The 19086-nt window shown below is 35.3% G+C and overlaps 1 protein-coding gene across 1 annotated transcript in view; it reads right to left on the bottom strand.

Annotated features, from left to right (window-relative positions):
- Positions 1 to 3003: 3003 nt before the first annotated feature.
- EMB2369 (tRNA synthetase class I (I, L, M and V) family protein) overlaps positions 3004 to 19086 on the bottom strand; it is a 257898-nt gene continuing 241815 nt past the window's right edge. Inside the window, exon 20 of the mRNA XM_089820739.1 lies at positions 3004 to 3658. Within this exon, the coding sequence (XP_089676865.1) occupies positions 3437 to 3658 (222 nt within the window). The 3' untranslated portion in view covers positions 3004 to 3436. The remainder of the gene's footprint in view (positions 3659 to 19086) is intronic.

Raw genomic sequence — 19086 nt, 5'->3', positions numbered from 1 at the left:
ACAATTATGCATCCTTGGCAACAAACCTAACAATATTCAATAATGACAACTGGATTCTTTTTTATAGCTAAGTGCATTCTTGAGAGCGTTAAACCCAACTATTCAAATAAGGTATTTTGCAATAAATCTGGTTATTATATGTCATCTACCTACAATAGTTTCTTCTATCATACAACAAGAAAAACCTTTGTTGGGGTCCAAAAATGCCCTAATCAAGCTCTAAATAAAAATCTCCCTCAATGGAAAAAGGTCTCAACATTTAATATGTATAGGCATCTCTGCAAAACCATAAAAAAGTCACAGTGCCTCTCACAATATGCAGCAGCAAATAAATACGAAATAGAATATTAATACTTGAAAGAGTGAACTTGAGAATTCTCCACAGGATGATAATGCGATCTTTTCCCACACAACTACTAAACCCAAAGCCTGATATGAAGTATAGGAATGACAGTCAAAGGAAATCCACAATGAAAGTTTTCCAATAAGGAAATTCAATTTTCACTAAATTAATAAGGTTGTAACATAATTGTTTGAGTTAAGAACAAAGCATAGGCATACAAAATGGGGATTATATGGCTTCCATAAAACATTCATATGACATGTTCCACCTACGTGCCTGGGTTGTCTCTTCTCCACATGTCATTCAGTGGTGGCTTTTCTCTTACTTGGAGGAACTCCATGGTTGGGACTGTAACATTACATAACAATTTGCAAAGGGACGACTGAATGGCAACATTGCTCTATTTTGGTAGAAACATTGGCATAGATGAGAACCTAATTGCTAAAGCCATAGGATTGTCGAAGGAAGGGATGCACTTCTATAGAGATAGAAAATACTCTAACCTAGTATTCCTCAAATCTTCCAAAATCACGAAGGAATGGGAGGAGTTGGGGCAGGGAATAAAAAGTAGCTTTGACCCATTTAAGGTCAAGTTGATACAGAGACAAGTCCTCAAGATAATGATGGACTATATCATCATTGATGGTCAATTTACCAAAGCCTTTGAGCACATTGTTTTGCTCAATCATTTTCATCATCAAGTTAGGGATTCAATTCCCTTTTATTTGTGGTCTTCTCTCAAAGCTAGTGTTAAGGATCATAGAAACAACCTTATTTTGCATCAAGGATTATTGGCTTTGATTTATGAGCACTTTAAGGCCCTTCCTTTCCCTTCCAATCCCATTATGGTTTTTGAGGATTATGAAACTAGAGTTGAGGCATATAGATGATAAGGAATGGGAAATGAATTTGGAAGAGGAAGATCATGTCTCCTCCATTGAGATCAAGAGGATCCTAAAATTTTAACTATGGTTGGGGGAAATAAGAAGGGTAAGGAAAAGTGTTTTGGTTTTCCCATCTCAGTCTGGTAAATTTGTCGATAAAGGAAAGTTTGTGTTGTCTTTCTCTATAGTGGATACCATAGTAAATAATGGTTAAAAAAATAAAATTGGTAAAGTAGAAGGAAGGATAAAGAATTGGCAGTGTAACTTCAAGCCGCCTCCTTTCCTCTTTCTAGTGGCACTCATTTTCCTCAGCATAACTCACACACTGATGATTAACTAGGTCTCTTTAGGATCTTAAGGCAAATTCTCATCATTTCAAGCAAGAATGAGAAGATTGTAATCACATTTTGGAAAAGGCTAGAGATAGTGCTATTTATTTCCTATCTTAGTTCAAGTGGTTGTTCGATGAAATTAAAAGAAATGAAAATCAAGCAAAGAGCCCTTGGGAGTAAATTGGAAGTGATAGAACCTAATCCACATCATTGGTCACTACGAATACTAAAGTGTCCATAAGAAATTCTCGTTGGAAGAAGAGAACAATTTAGTTGCGAATTGCTTTGGTAAGACCATAGAAGCAATTTAAAAACTAAAAAAAGAGCATGAGATTAGATTTCCTTAGATTGAGGATAAGGTCAAAAGTGTGAAAGAGATTCTCCACAATGTCAGGAACCAAAGCCCCATGAGCATTAAAAACACTATGGAGATCATGAATGGATTGGTGGATACTCTGGAAAAAGTACACCAAGAAAGACTTATTGTTGTACTGGATCTAGATAAAGACAAAGGGCAAGACGTTTTTGGACCTGACAAGAGAGCTATGACCAATCTCAAAAGGCAGATAATTCCCTTCCAAATTTGAAGCACCTGGAAAAGGGAATGCTGGACATGGTCCAAGTACAAGTGGAGGTGTCTGAAGTTCTCAAGAGCTTGGTTTAGTTTGTTCCCCTTTTCTCCTAATTTTTAATCATTTTAGTGTTTGTCTATCTTTTTGTTGGCTTTTTGCTGTTAGTTATTCTTGAAGGCAATATGTTTAATGGTGGCCTTTGGTACCTTGTTTTGGCTAATAGTGTGTATTGACACAATTGTAATTACTTTTGGTTAAAGGGTTTTGAATTTTTTTCCATAATAAAAAACAATTCTATTAAAAAATAATAATTCAAATTTAATAATAATAGAATAATAAAATGAAAAAGAAAGTAAACTCAAAATTATGAGCACAATACAAACAACTGCAAACACAAACAATAAAAAAAATCTTTAAATTTTATTTATTTCAATTTTATTTTATTTTTATTATTTGTGTGTTTCTGTTTATTTATTAGTTTGTGTTCTTAAATTTAGAATTTACTTTCTTTTATCTTTATTAATATTTTATTATATGTGTATATGTAAATATGTATATATATTACATTTATTATTTTTTCTTTTCATTTTTACTTCTCTATCTTATTTTCTTTAGCTTCTCATTCTTTAAATTTGTTTCTTTGTTCTTATTTTTATTTGTTTTCATTTATTTGTTTCTCTGATTTTCCTTTTTAAGCATAACTTTTTATTGCTTGTCCCTTTGTTTTTTTGTCATTCTCCTATTTTTACTTTCTATGTCGTTATTTGCTCTGCAACTCTATTTTTTTTTTACTCCTTATCCTCTCTTGTATCTTCCAGATGATGGATAACGAAGTGTAACTGGAAATCTTGATAAAAAATTCCAACGCAATATACACAGAAAAAAATTAATGATCTTTTATGGATTGTAGAAATTTGCTATCGTTATTCAAATTCCTGAAAAGAGGATGACCCAGTGATCCAAATGAAACCACCAGTTTCATTATATGATGCAAAACTGAACTATTTTGAAGCATAAAGGATAGTAGTCCATCACTGTCTGCAGACGTAGACTATACACTAATAACTGACAGAAAAAAGGGTATTTTCTTTTGAAGTATGATGCATCGAATCTAGTTAAAGAATTAAATAATATGCAATAAAGTCATAAACAGTCAAACTATGTCCCAAAGGACCAAAGATATCTTTTCCCATTACTATTTCCTCTGATTCAGAATCTTGCGCAACAGAGTAATTTTAGCTACAACCCATCTTCTTGAGGAATGATTTTCGAGGGAGTTAAACATGCACCGATTTGCAGTAGTTACTATCTTTTTTCTACAATTATATTCAAAATTCTTCCAGGCACATAAATTCTCTTCCTTATTGATTTGCCACTCAGGTATTTTTCAAAATGTTCGTCTTCAATCACAGCAGAAAATGCTTCAACCTCATCAGATCCTGGTGGAATGTTTACTTTGCCTCGGGTTTTCCCATTTATTTGAACAGGAAGCACAATCATGTCTTCCTTTAAATACTGCTCTTCAGCCTGTAAAATAAAAATAATATACAATAAGTCAGGTCAGAATCACTATCAAATGAATGTTTTAAATACATTTAGAATGATTTATCTTATAAATATTTTTCAAGAGTATTTTCAGTTCATGAAGAATTCATATTTCTTTTAACCAGGACCAAATAAATTGAAATATCCAAGTGCTTGTGAATTTTAGAAGATAAAACCAAATTGAAAATGGATACAAGCTAAGTTGCCAATTTGGGTATGGCAAAAAGTTTGACTTTCTATGGAAAATATTTCCCACATAAATGATTCATAAGGTGCAACACTTATTGGAGATTTTGCAAATGGGTTGCAAGCAAAGTAGGCTTAACCTCAGAGGAAACTCCATGGTTAAGTGCACTTAAGCTGGAATATTACTGTGCTTCACCCCTGTGAGCATCACCTAGATGCAATGGGTGCTAAGTGTTCCATTCATTCTCATGAGAGATGGGTTCCTATGAACCACTACTCATGAAACATGGATGAATGAGTTTGACTCAAAAACTACATAGTTGAGTCCTAGTAGCAATATCACAATTTGACTTTCTATGGAAAAGATTTCCTACATGTCAACTAATGAGCATAAGAGGCTTTATAATGAATGGTTCACAAGGTACAACACTTGCTGAAGATTTTGCAAGTGGGGCTGCAAGAAAAGTGGGCTTAACCTTGGAGTAAACTTCAAGGTTAAGTGTGTTTGAGTTGTAGTACTACGGTGGGTGACCTCTGGGGAAGTCTAGGTGCTTCACCTCTATGAGCATCACCTAGATGCTGTGTCACAGGATTCATTGAACTTCATGTATGAAGTTCAAAATTCGCCAAATTTTTATAAAATCTAAAAAGTTTGATCAAATTCGCCTTGTAGTTCGCACGAAACCAGGCTAGGGCATTTTTTATTAAACCTTATTACATAAACAGGTGCAACAAAAGGAACTGCACTTTGCCATCAATGTTTTGCATAATAAATGTAAACGAAAAACCATCATCCATTGATTTTGTCGTAGGGCTTTAGAGATTCGAACAATAAACGAATAATCATCATCCATGAGGTGAGATGCTTTCTGTGTTGAACAACCATCCCAGGGCACCTATCTGGTTTGACGCATGGAATTGTTGATGCATTGCCGAGTGAATAGAGTAAACTTTCTTCGGAAGTGTTACTTGTTTACTCGCATGAACTCAAAGCATTGATGAGAGAGGGAGATGTATTACCAACAAATCAATATTATAATATGTTTAAATTTATTATAATGTATTGAGATTTAATAATATTTTTTTGTTTTGAATTATTTTATTTGATAAGTATATTTTAAATTTTAATGTAATTTATTTCTTTTAATAAAGAATAGATTTCATTATTTTGTTTTATAATATAATTTAAATTTAAATAGTATTGTTAAAATATTTTGACAATTTAATGGATCTAATAGTTATGTATTTTTAATTTAAATTTATGAGGCAAATTTTGTCAATTTTTTTACATTTGTCAAACTTTATCCGAATCTAATTGTTGCCGAACTCAAATTCGAACCTTGTGACTCAGCCTAGATGCAATGAGTGCTAAATGTTCCATTCATTCCCATGAGAGGTAGGTTCTTGTAAACCACTACTCTTGAAACATAAGTCAATTAGTTTGACTCAAAAAGTACATAGTTAAATCCTGATAGCAATATTACAATTTGATTTGTTGTGGAAAATATCTCCCATATCAATCAAAGTCATGTATTTTAACATTATGATGTGGATTATAATATTATTAAAAGTCTCTTTTATTCTCCACAAAGTAACTTCATAATAAAGTATTTAATTTAATTTAATTAGAACATTGAATTAAATGCTTTAGTATCTTAATTTTATTTCTAAAACCATCACCTAAACTTTCTTGCTAAAAATTGATGTTGCCATTATTTCTTGAGTTATGTCTAAAAAAAGCAAGTTGTCAATCTCTTAAAAATTAGTAAAGTGTCTCTAGACACCTTAAACGGCTCATCAAGTCCCTTGCAAGGCTCTACAAGCTCTAGGTGGTTAATAGGCAAAATGCCAATCTCTTGAAAAGAAGGAAGCTGGCTCCGAGCTCTTGAAAAACCACACAAGCCTCCCCAGAGGCCCACAAGACCCCTAAATTGACTCCCCATTCACTATATTAGCTTATGAGAACCTTGATGATAGGGTAATCCTACTAGAAATCATTTGTACCTAGAAAGGGGGCATTATAGACACGCAGTTGAAGTGACATTGCAATTAATTATGTTGAACCAAATGTTGACTTTGATTATCTGGTTACAAGGAATATGGTCATTGAGTATTGTAAATTTCATTGTGGATTGACATTAGAAAAGTTGTTAAATCATAAATTTATGAGTCATTTTTTATTTTGCTAATTAAAAGGTATTTCAATGTCTTATTTCTTGGCGATTTAGAGTATCATTATTTTATAATTTCCAGAAATAGCTGAATCTTTAGGTGTAACTATATCCAAGGAAAACAATATTGCTGCATTGTAGTACTCAAACCTGTTTTTGTTAAATATGAGAAAGTATCCGCATGACCAACAATCTATGCAAGCAAGGGTGAGACTAGTCCCTCTTGGATGAGAACCTCCGCCTGCAAGCCGTCCCACCTCTTTAACCTAGGAGCAGTTTCGAAAACCTAAGACCTTGAGGAACTACCACAGCCTCAAGCTGATTGTACTACTCGTGTAGGCTTGTAGTACTCAAACCTTGTATGCATACATGTTCCCATCTCGGGATTCACAACTTAGGTTGTAAAGTGAGAAATTTTTGGCATGGATGCTCAACTACAATAGACCAATGCACTTTATGGTTTTGTTATGGATATCACCATGTGATCGAAAGCTTTTGGGACAGGGGTTTACAGGATGTGTTTCCTTGTCCTCAGTTTTTCAAGCCATTTTTGGCGATAGGTAAAGGATAGAAAAGGGAACAGCTATATAAAATATAAATAAAATTAAATATGGAGGGACTTTTTTAATATTCATATAACCTTTGTGTTAAATAAGCTAAATTGAGAGTTTATAACGAGTCCACAACAATTTTTTTAATCAAAACTCAAAATTATTACTAGGGGATTCTCTAGGAATGTCCTTGAGGTGTCACGATGTCCTCCTCATTCCCGGGATGGGTCAAATACTACTAGATACGTGTCCCCAAGTAACCCTGTAAAATTATTATTGCAATCTTTATTTGTTACCCGAACTATCTTTTAATGTAACTATTAAGCTTTGAATGTGGAATTCCATGGGCATCACTACATCCTAGCTATGCACAAGTTGAAATAGAGTAATGAGTCAATGACTGAAATAGTGAAATTGCAAATATGCTTTAATAAGTTAACAATATCGCATGTGAGTTTTGTGCCTAAGCTTCTCAATTGCACAATATATAAGCATTATCTTTATTCTCTCATTTTTGGATTGAACATTGTAATTATCCCCTTTTTAATATATTTGATCTATTATCATACTAATTGCCAATTAGGGCTATTTGTGTTATGGGATCATTAAACATGTAATTATTGAATTCTTTTTTTTGATTGATGATATAGAGTTTCTATTAATTCAAAAGGATTCAAGGCAATCAAAAGCCATCTTGTGGTGACCTAACCACCAAAACACAAAAAGCAAAAAGCCACATATTGGCAGATTTGCAACTAACAACACCCATCACCTAACTAACAGACTAAATGCAGCTATGCATTTCCCTTCCACAAACTCCATATCTAAAATACCTCAGTACGGAGTAAGAGATGAATTTTTTCTCATATTTGTAATATTGTTTTAATTTCAATAATAAGATAGAACAGACCCCTATTCTCATTATTAATTCATTTATAAGCACTCATTAGAAGTGATTATATATTAACGATTATTTATAATGATATTGGGGAATACCCTCTTATAATTGTTCATAATCATATTAAGTAATGATCATATAAGAAATTAGTTATGTTTGATTATCCATTTAATTATAATTATAGGTGTCCACCTAGGGTAAATTATATGCTATTTATCAATTCCATACAATTATAAGCATTACCATATTTCTGATTCCAAAGATAATGTCACTTGTTTGACCAATCAACTTATTCATTGAACACAACCCACTGAAAATGCCACTTACTTGGGTAAGGTATATTCCATGGTTCATAGTCTATGCCAAAAACCTATTTGTCCATGCGATAGTGGGTCCAATGGATAAGATTTGTGGTTTTAAAATATAGACCTCACATATACTTTATGGGGCTAGGTAAGGTAGAAATAATATTAATAATTTATTCACTAGTTTGGTGATGCATAAGGTCACACCATATTACCATTTGTCTTCACATTGCATGATATCGTGCCCTTAATAATCATCCTCTCCATCAAACTTTCCTTTCCATTATTAATACCAATGCTGATTTGACACTTAGCCCAATAAAGTGGCGTCTTCATGTATTTTGCTTTTTGTACTAATCATCCTCTTGTCCTATGTTCTTTATTGCATCATTTCCAATTTGGCGAGTCAGACCAATGAAAGGTCGCCCTTTATAATTGTTGCCCGATTATAAAATTTGTTTCAATTTTGTAAGCCATGATTAAATTTTGAAACTCGCCTGATTTTAAGCTTTAAAATGGCCATGCTATTTTTGAATTCTTGTGAGTTTCTAAATCTTCATGTCATTGGCTCATTCCCAGCTCCACATAGCACTTGAAATTTTTAAAATCTGGCTTCTGAGCCTCAAGTTATTGGAGGTTAATGGAGAGACCCAAAATACGTGTTTTCAAGTTTATCATTAACCATTAACCTCTCAAAAGGTTAATGATAACCCCCAAAAACACGTTTTTCCTAACCATTAACCTCTCAAAAGGTTAATGATAACCCCCAAAAACACGTTTTTCCTAACCATTAACCTCTCAATAGGTTAATGATAACGTCCCAAAACATGTTTTTCTTAACCTCCTAGAGACAGTTATTAACCCGTGTCACATGTAAGTTGTAATAACAAAGGCGAGTTTGATTTCATAGCAAGTGCAGAGATAACAGACATATTAAAAAGTTATAGAAGAAACATACTGACGAATGTTGGAAATCTGCTTACCAACAACATCTATCTGTCCTCTTTTCTTTTGTCTCCCAAGCCGAAGAAGAATGGCTTGAAGAAATGAGTGGGAGCTGTGACTGCGGGGATTCGAATGGAGAACCCCAAGCACATGAAGAATAATAGTACTGATAGTGTCTCTTTGTCGAGGGAGCTGGAGTCCATTGTCACTTGGAAGACACCTTTGAATGACAACACTGTTGTGTGTAAGACGAGTTTGTTGAGATCCGCAGGGAGCCCCAAGAGCTTCCACCAAACGTCTGGACAAATTAAAACTTATGCTTTGCTTCCTTCAGTTGTGGGAAAGGGTATGTTACAGTCAATGAAAAAGATGGAAGGGCTCTCTTCTATTGGTTAACTTAGGCTTCAGCGGAATCCTCCCCTAAACTTCCTCTCGTCTTGTGGCTTAACGGAGCTTTGGAGTTTATTTTGATTTGGAGTTTGAGAGATAAGAACAAATCAAAATGGGTGATGATGACAAATATTATGATATAGAGCTAGGTGTGATGCATGGTTAGTGTCAACTCTGCACCCGCTTCACCTCCATGTCAAATCAAACATTTAATCGAGCATTAGAGAATTCATACAAGAGAAATAAGATAGAACTAAGCGCAAACCAGAATGGTGAAAACTTGAAAATCTAAAATGCTTTCATACATGAATCCCAAGGCTCGAGTTGCAAATATGAAAGTAAGAGTCTCCAAAGAGCTGCCAAGTCGAGCATATAAGTCTCCACTTTGAGGCGATGATTGTGTTAACGATTGATTCGCACTCGCAATGAAGGTATTGAATATCCCATGAAAAGACACGAGCCAAGTCATTTCATGCTGGTACGAAAATGTAATTAAGGAAATACACTGCCTGTCTAAAGAAGAAAGTGTGAGTTGTTTGACAGAATGCCTTGAAGGTACATGGAAATTCAACAAGCATGGACGACGCATGTAAATCATTTGACAAAATGTCACGATTTTTGTGGAATTTATATACAGATGCACGTGATGGGCGAGCCTTCACACTGAAGGTAGAGACTTCAGAGGATTTGTTTGAATGGAAGACAACACTAGAACAAGCTTTAGCTCAGGCACCCCATGCAGTCCTTGTTATGGGGCAGAATGGCATATTTCGAAATGACTCAATTGATGCAATAGGAGAATTTGGAGAACATTGGAGGGACAGGTGGCCTGTGAACTCTTTAGTTGTGGGCAGGCCGATTCTTCTTGCATTGGAGAATATCAATAGAAGTCCTTCTTTCTTGGAGAAAGCTTTATGCTTCATTGAGCAATATGAAGTTAAAATAGAAGGTATTTTGCGTCAGTCTGTAGATGTTGATGAGGTGGATCATCGGGTCCATGAATATGAGCAAGGAAAGAATAATTTTTTTTTACCGAAAGAAGATGCTCATGTTGTGGATGACTGCATCAAACATGTGCTGAGGGAGCTACCATCATCACCAGTACCAGCCCCATGCTATACTCCACTACTTGAAGCACATAGAATGGAAGGCTAGGAGGCTCGGATTGTTGCGAACATTTCCTGAGCCAAATTGCTGATTACCGCAGAAGGTTTTGAAGATGATGCATGTTGTGTCATCACATATGTCACAGAACCGGATGATAGCATCTGCAGCTGCAACTTGTAGGGCATCTTTGCTTCTAAGGCCTCTTTTGGCAATGAGAGCTCAACTGATGATGAAGTATTGCAGATATGAGAAGATGGATTTCATGATGCACAGAATGACCTTGAGGCTGAAGAGGGGCCTTCTTTGAGAGATATTGTTGAGTATTATATTGATGACAGGTGGAACAAGAGCACCACTCAAACAACAAAAGCCATTGCAGAAGTCGAGAAGCCATTGCCAGAGAAAGAGATAACAATTTTCGGCGATGAGGAGGAGGTGTTGTCTGCCCATGATATTATTCAATCAATGGGGTGCAATTTGTTACAATGCAGTAGAATAATGGATTCAAATTCTTGGGGTGAGAGCATAAAATGCATGAAGAAATGTCCTCCTCCACAATCCATGATAACCCAAACGGGCATTATGAAAAATCAGTGCATATTGGCATTACAGTACCTCACCTTAAAGAAGAAGAGAAGAGCGATGGTGATATGAAGATGCAGCGTGAAAGTACATACAATGTAGCAAAAAGTGGTGAACCATTTGCCACCTTTCCTTCACTTGTGATTAAGATGTAGGCAGATTAGAGCATCCTGTAGATGTTATACATGAACTTGGGAAGGTCGCTATGTTTGAACTTTAGCTCACATATAATCTATCAGGGATCACTAAAGATCGATTATTCAATCATCCCCTCAAAATATCTAAGGTTCAAGTTTCAGAGCATATAGGTTAATTTTGTTAAGGTTAATTAACATCGCCCAAATCACGTATTTGGGAGGTGGTTATTAACCATGAAGAGGTAGTTATTAACCTCTGTGTCTATATAAGGGCGCTTTTGAGCTTTGTAAAAGGACTTTTTTGGGCTCGAGAATAAGGGAACACTATGCTGAAATTTTGATTAAAAGATGATATTTGGAAAGTATGTACAGATTTTGTCTTTATAATCATAAATTCCTCTTAACTTCTTGATGCAAGAAAATAATGGAATGTGCAGTTTGAGTTCCCTCTTCTCGAATCTAAATTGTTACAAATGTTGATTCTCTTTGTAGTGAGCATTCTCACAGTATGGTGTAGATGTTTATGAATCTGTGGATCAGCGTTGTGCTAGTAATAGTTTTCAAGCGTAGATCTTGATCATTGTTATTAGCGATTTTAAGTTAGTAGTTCAGGAAAGCTTTGAAGTCGTGTGGTGCATTCGTCATCATGAGCTTTCTCACCTTTAAAAGTTTGATTCCATCTTTTATTTGAAAAACTTCAAAATTATATCATACGAGGGAGCTGCCCCTCTAAACGCAGAGGAAGGCCGCGTACCAAGGGCCTCTCCAACTATTGTGAACGGTTTGCCACACACACTCCATTGGGCAAATTCTACTGTGACAAATCTGTTTACCAACAATAATACTTTTCTCTTTTTGTCCATTGAGGGTTATATCTTATTCGCTCCCTTTTATAGGCATAATCTATAATTCCTCTTTCTCACTCCCTTAAATCCACAATGTCTTCTATATACCGCTCACATAGCAATAAGGGGTCATGACCTTTGGTAATTCCCTCCACGTGGAGTTAAAGTAATTCATTAGTTATTGTCTTAGGATAACCTTAGGATAATATTCTCTTCACTAAATAGTCGGTTGTTTAGTATATAATAATGAAGTATGTTAGTATAATTATTTATTTATTCATTTATTGATCAATAATTACTTTTTGTTTATTTAGTGATCAATTTGATTATTATATTTAAACAAGTATGTAGTTATCAAATATATTATGTAATGAAGTACTTAATAATCTATTATAGATGGCAAATACCACAACTGATTTTTGATTGAGATATTTAATAATCATCCTCTACTTTAATCGCTTATTTAATTATTTCCAATAGAGAAGTGGACTATGTGATTTAATATCGACTTTCATTATTAAAGGGGGATATTACAAACATGACCAAGAGCACACTATAAATACTAAGGGTGAGCAGGGGTGAATCACTATTTCAACACTCATAAATTTTTTAATGCATGAAACCATACAAAACACTAATATAGAATTGAAACACAAAAACCAAATTTTTCATGGAATGACCTCTCAAATAAAAAACCATAGCATACAATAACTTTCATTTAAAAAATGTGCACCCACCCACATTAAAAAATCAAGCACCAACTCACAAACAACACCAACTCTCCCCAAAGCACCAACTCATAGACAACACCAACTCTCCTCGAAGCACCAACTCATAGACAACATGAATTCTCCTTGGAGTGCGAACTCTAATTAGCTGAGACACATGTTGGCAGTGCATCAATGCTCCTTGTAGGGATTTGCGACATGGTTTGACAACCTCTTACGTCTTCTATAAGTATACTGGTTGTATCACACATTGATAGGTTGATCTTTTAGTGCAATGGCAACCTCTACTTCTAACAAGTTGTATCAGAGCTTGGTTACTGGATCAAATTCATGTAGGCCATGACAAAAAACACTGGGAGTGGGTTCGTTTGTAGTGAATTAGAATTCCTTGCGAGGATTCATTACATGGTTTAACAACCTTGTGTCTTCTATAAGTCTAGTGGTTCTATTGAACTTTGATAGGTCAATCTTTTGGTGCAACGATAATGCTACTTCAAACAACACCAACCTCAATTTGAGCACCAACTCAAAATTACACTAAACCTAATATCATGAATTTTGTTTCCACACCAAGTACAAGGGCAATGCTAAGTAAGTGTGGTCTAGACCATAAAGACCCTTTTGCAGCCTTGAAGAAGGATGTTTGTATGTTCTTGCAGCAAGATGTTCTCCTTGTTGGGGATTTTAATGCTAGGACTGCCAGAGAACAAAGTCGTACACCCAACTATAAAGAAAGTTGTAATCCTATTTAGCTCATGGAAAACAAGAAACATTAGTAGGCAAGAATCTTAGAAGACACTAAAGGCTGCAATCATTTGGGGCAAGAATTGCTTACATTATGTGGTACTTTTGACCTAATAATTTTTAACAGTTCAGCTAGATGGTCAAAGTCAGGTATTTTCACTTGCAACAATTAAAATGGGCATGCATGGTAGATTATGCAATTTGTTTGCATTATTTATATGAAAAGATTGAGGAAGTTGCGATTGGTGAACACAGATGGGACCTGAATTCAGATCATAGGCTGATGCATATTAATTTTTCATGGGCAGAAAAGAAGCTGCCTCGAGCAAAAACTCAGTGCTCTCAACCACCACTTACATAGGACATCTATTGACACAAAAAATGGTTAGACTTTAAGGGCTATGCTTGAGTGGCTTTCAAAGAAAGAGAAAATGCATTTGCATAGTATCAAAAGACACGACTTAAAAAGTTTAATTCACGAGGTTCTTTCAAAGTACAAAAGAGCAAAGAAATCAAAGTTTGAAGCAAACTATTTTCTAGCCAAATGTATGGTTCCATGAGGAATGTATGATGGCTAGGAGAAGATGCAATTACATAATGAACCGACAATTGTTTTGAATGCCAAACTTCAAGAATATCATTATGTGGAATTTCAAATATAAGGAAAATTTAATAATCGTAGCACTCATGGCGAATTCAATATTTGCGCCATTAGTTCACAGTAGCCTATCGCAGATGATTTTGGTGGATAGTTTATGTAATGACAACTTGTGTAGAGGAAATCTTTCAAATCCAACACCATCCTTACTACTTGCAATCTTCCACATAGCTACAGGAAACACAACTCAGGAAATGATTCCATGATAGATGGAATACAAACTCGTGTCTTTGAATTTGATTAGACACACACCAATATTGCTATCTCACATGCCATCCTAGTTTTTTTCCATTAACCACCTCCTCATCAATCTTCTACTGCTGAATGCTCAAAAGACACATTCCCAATTGCTTTAGTCTCTGTTACCAAGGCTCTCCAAACATCCATCGCTGCAAACAAATGCTCAAATGTCTTGTGCAAACACAGATTCCTTTGTAGAAGGTGCCACTCGACAGAGTTCAAACTCGCAGCAACAGAGCAATTTAGCAAAGACTATTCACCTTTCTATAACAAAAATAAATTTTGGTTACTTATTAACTCATACCATTAGACAGTGATATTCATTTTTCTCCAGAATACTAAAAGGTGGTAACAATATATGTTTTGATAAATATGACAACCACTAATATTTTCAAATGTTTATCAGTGTTTCATTAAGGCTCCAATATTTATAATGCCAAAACATAAATCTGAAGGGCCCTGACTAAAGTTTGGTCTTCAAAAATTTGTGCTAACCAAAACAATATGTTTGCAGTGTTGGGTGGATATTTTGCAATTGACAGTTTTGGGTAAAATCTAGTCACAATATAGGTAGACCAATCATAGCGTGTGAGACAAAGTCTCTCCTACCTTAAAGGGAAGGCTCCCCTTTCTCACCATTCCTTGGATCAACTCATGGTAAGCAAGAAATTGAGAGATGCTAACCAAAACAATACGTTTGCAGTGTTGGGTGGATATTTTGCAACTGACAGTTTTGGGTAAAATCTAGTCACAATATAGGTAGACCAGTCATAGCGTGTGAGACAAAGTCTTTCCTACCTTAAAGGGAAGGCTCCCCTTTCTCACCGTTCCTTGGATCAACTCATGGTAAGCAAGAAGTTGAGAGATTTGAAAGGGTATTACCAATATTCTTTCCTCTTGGCTTTCAAAAAAGAATCCACTTACTCATGGAGCAAGTAATGGGCAAGATGAAACCTCAAACTACACTTCTATCTAAAGTTGTAAATGGTGATACCTATAAACAACACTAACTCAAAGGCTAGCTGAAAGCGTACCAGTTTGGCTCTTTGTCTGGTCTTAATCTATGCTATAAGAATGACCTTTACTATTGGGGCACAAAAACTTCTAGAAGTAAAGAATTCTAACTATTTTTGTTAATTAAGAAAGAGATACAAGCTACATGCAAAGCTCCTAGTCTATATATCTCCACAACCGCTCCCAGTCAAAGCTTCAGCTCCAATTACTTCCTTACTCTTTATACTTAATTATCAAGAACGCAAAAACACATGAATCAAAGATCTAATATGTGAATCACAGTCAAAGCTTCCAACTTGCACAAGTCACAATTACACTCAATCAAAGTTTAGCTTCAATTGTTTCTTTGTATTCACTTTTATTTCAAAATAGTACTACACAATCAAAGTTACGCTCTCCAGAGCTCTCTTGGATATAATAAAAGACAATTTTTACAATGAGGGGGCACTCCTTTATATAGGCAAAGGAGTTGAGGAAAAAGTGAAAGCAACTCAACCAACTTTGACCCAGTCTAACTAACAAGAGAAATTATTTGGTTACATGTCATAAGGTCATGCAAATCGTATTACATGTAATTACACAATTTCATGAAATACATTTTCTCTAACTAGATGCATGAAAAGAAAGAAGAAGATAGAAATAGAGGGAATAATCCTAAGGATTATTTTGAAGTGCCTTGTATCTTGTGATGCAGTCACGCACTGTAGGAAGATTTGAGATCTCCATTGATTTTGATATGGCCTCAATCTTGACTGTACCAGTGTATGTTGATCTTACAATCTTGTAGTTTTCTACAATTGAATCTTGTAGATGCTTTGCCAGTGCTTTATATGTTGCAAATCTATCATTGTTTGTGAGCCAAATTCCTTAGAACCAAGTTCATCATTAACTCTGTTTGTGTATTCTGACGTCATTTCTTTTGCTGGAATTAAATTATCATGCTTGGTAAGAACAACACATCCTATTTGTTCCAAATTGCATATAAGATCTGTCTCAAATGTCTGACAATCTTCCAAGGCTATTTGCAATTTGGTCAATAGTTTTCCCATTGTCTCTTCCTTGTGTCCCATGAGACCCTGGCATCTGTAAAACATCTTTGAAGATGAAATAACTTCACATGCCACCTTGCTATTCAAATCATTATTGGCTATTTCATCACAATTTACCAAAAGTCCTTTTAGAGTGTTGACTTCTTGATTCATAGAAATAATCATGTCGTGTATAGTTTCTTCAATTTCTCTAATGCATTCAAGAACTCTGACTGCATCTTTGATGGCCCACACTCCTTCTGAGACAACTTCTCCAAACCAAATTTTGGCTACTTCAACCAATTTTCTCTCCTTAGCTATATGGGAAATAGTAGTCGTAGGCTGTGATGACTGCTGTTGGATAACTTAAAGGCGAGTGATCTCCTGCTTGAGCTGATTCTTCTTCTCCCACAACTCTTTGATACATTAACAAGTGAAACATGAGCATCTTGTAAAAAACCCAACCATGATTGCTTACCAAGTTTGATCTTGGTGAGGTTGTAATCCGAATGGTTAAAGTTCTTTAGCTAGTTTGTCCACCAACGGTTCAACAACCTCTACAAATTTAGTCTTATCGAAATCAACTATGATCCTTGAAACGATCTTGTCTTTCAAAGATTTAGACTTGGTTTTCTTCATAGGAAGATTATCTTGGGGTAGTACAACCTTCCTTCTCTTCATTATAATCTTGCCCATCCAAGCAGGCAAACTAAAACCTTAACTTGATGAATCAGGGATAGTAGCAAACATCGACATTAATCCTAATTGTATTTCCATGGTGACTAAACATGCTTTAGTTTGTACCACTGTACCGAGAGGTGCCTGATGAGAAGACTCTATCATGAATGCTTCAAAACTAGTTATTGAAGTATTAGGTTTAGAAACTTGACCTTCCTTGAATGTTGGGAAATCTTCAAACATATTCCCCAAATTCTCACATTGCTTAGCTGTGAGAATAGAAGTTGCTAAAGAAATGTGAAGCGCCAATGTGTTCACCTCCGAGGTAGGAATGGTAGATGTGAAAACAATAGAGAATAAATCTATGTCATCATCTATAACACTTGGAAAAGGTGTTTCCTGAATGGATGGATCTTGGTGATTTATTGGTTGTGGAGGAGATATGATCATAACCTCTCCTTCCTCCTCATCAGATTCTTCTTTAGATGCAAATTCTTCTTCAGCTTCTTGAATTGGTGCTTGAGAGGGCTCCTGAGATGACTTTGACCCCTTTCCACCTTTCAACTTGAATTTAAGGGATTTAGCTGCAATAGATGAAGGTGCACCATCTTTGCTTGAAATTTCTAATTGGGATTTCCTTCGAGGTGGTCCAAAATTACCATAGTCTACCTCGAGCTTAGGATTCACCCTTTTTAGGCCTTTGATTTTTAACCATTTATTGGTATTTACGAAGATAGATTGAAATCTATCAAAAATGGACATGCCTTCTTTCTGCTACCACTGTATAGGGAAAAGACACTGCTTGTAAAACCTAGCATGATGGAATTCTAGGTCAAGAATGTTGTTGTCATCTTTAATCTAGAGATTGTAAGGGATTTCGAGCATGTTAAGATCTATGATCTGCTCCAAAGTGAGTCTACAGTAGTCCATTCTCATGATATCCAACACTGTGCATAGGTCAATCCAAATTTCCTCTATACGATGGACATGGGTGAATGCTCTCTTCATCATTGAGTGCATCCCTTGATAATCAAAATCATACCTAGCCTTGAACCTCTTTAATGTGATAAGTTAAAGTTTTGCCTCCATATTCATTGCCTTGTAGATTGAATAAATCATTTATTGACCACTTATCAAGGGTTTGGCTGTAGTGATACCAAATCCTAACCTATGTTGTACATGTTAATATGACTGCATTTCCATGAGCTATTTGGCTAATTGCATAAGTATGATATTATATGTAGCATATCTTGGCAAAGTATATGGCTTTCCTTTGAAATAGCCAACTCTCAAATAAGTGAAAGTTGAAAATTGTAGAAAGATAGCATCAAATTGATTAACCCTATTCCAAGCTTCATTTGGCACTCGCTTGATTAACAACTGTTTGCCAAGCAAACATCGAAAATATCCAAAAAATGCATCTTGGACTCACCTAGAGTGATATTTGCTATGTGACAAATTGATTTAATCATAGTAGTCCCAGATAGGAACTTGTAACCGATCTCCTTTGGTGGAAAGACCTGAAAAAGATCCCATGGATGTAGCTATGTAAACCAAGTAGGAGTTCATGGAGAATGGCTCTGAGGTCTTTACATTAAGCAACTGTTTACAAATAGCAGTACTAATAAGTTCTTCCAAGAAGATAGGATTTTCATTATCAAAGATTTGGGGTATGAATTTATACATCCATGGCTTGAAGTCACTAGAATGTTTGAGACTACATATCCTGCTAAGAAGAGTTATCAAGCCTTTGCATTTTGAATTGAAGTTTGACCTAGGAATGGTTTTAGGCCATCTTGAAAAATTGCTTCTTCTAACCTTTAACTAGTATGCACTTATATATTTCTAAAAATCTGCCCTCTTTTCATTCCATAACTCCATAGACAAATCCTTTGACAAGTCTACGTACTCTGCATTTCGAGGAACTTAAAACATCTGTTCAATAACCTTGGGGTCAAGGCTAATGATAACCTTTCCATCTGCATTTTTTATTGACTTGATATTTGGATTGAAATTTTGTGCACAACCCAAAACAAATTCTAGTTCCAAGGCAGCCATAGGGAATGCAAAAACCAAGCGAATATTACTCTTCTTGATATGTTTCATTTCATGAGTCGAAGGAGATTCAACCCTTTGCAAGAAATCAGCCATGTCCACGTGCTTGATCTCTACGCTAGAAACATTATCAAGACGCGATGAAACT

Source organism: Cupressus sempervirens, chromosome 3, assembly GCF_028749045.1.
Source record: "Cupressus sempervirens isolate cs-2001-9-10 chromosome 3, ASM2874904v1, whole genome shotgun sequence".
Classification (NCBI taxonomy): Eukaryota; Viridiplantae; Streptophyta; class Pinopsida; order Cupressales; family Cupressaceae; genus Cupressus; species Cupressus sempervirens.
The sequence above is the reverse complement of the archived record's forward strand: the minus strand, read 5'-3'. Positions and strand labels throughout refer to the sequence as shown.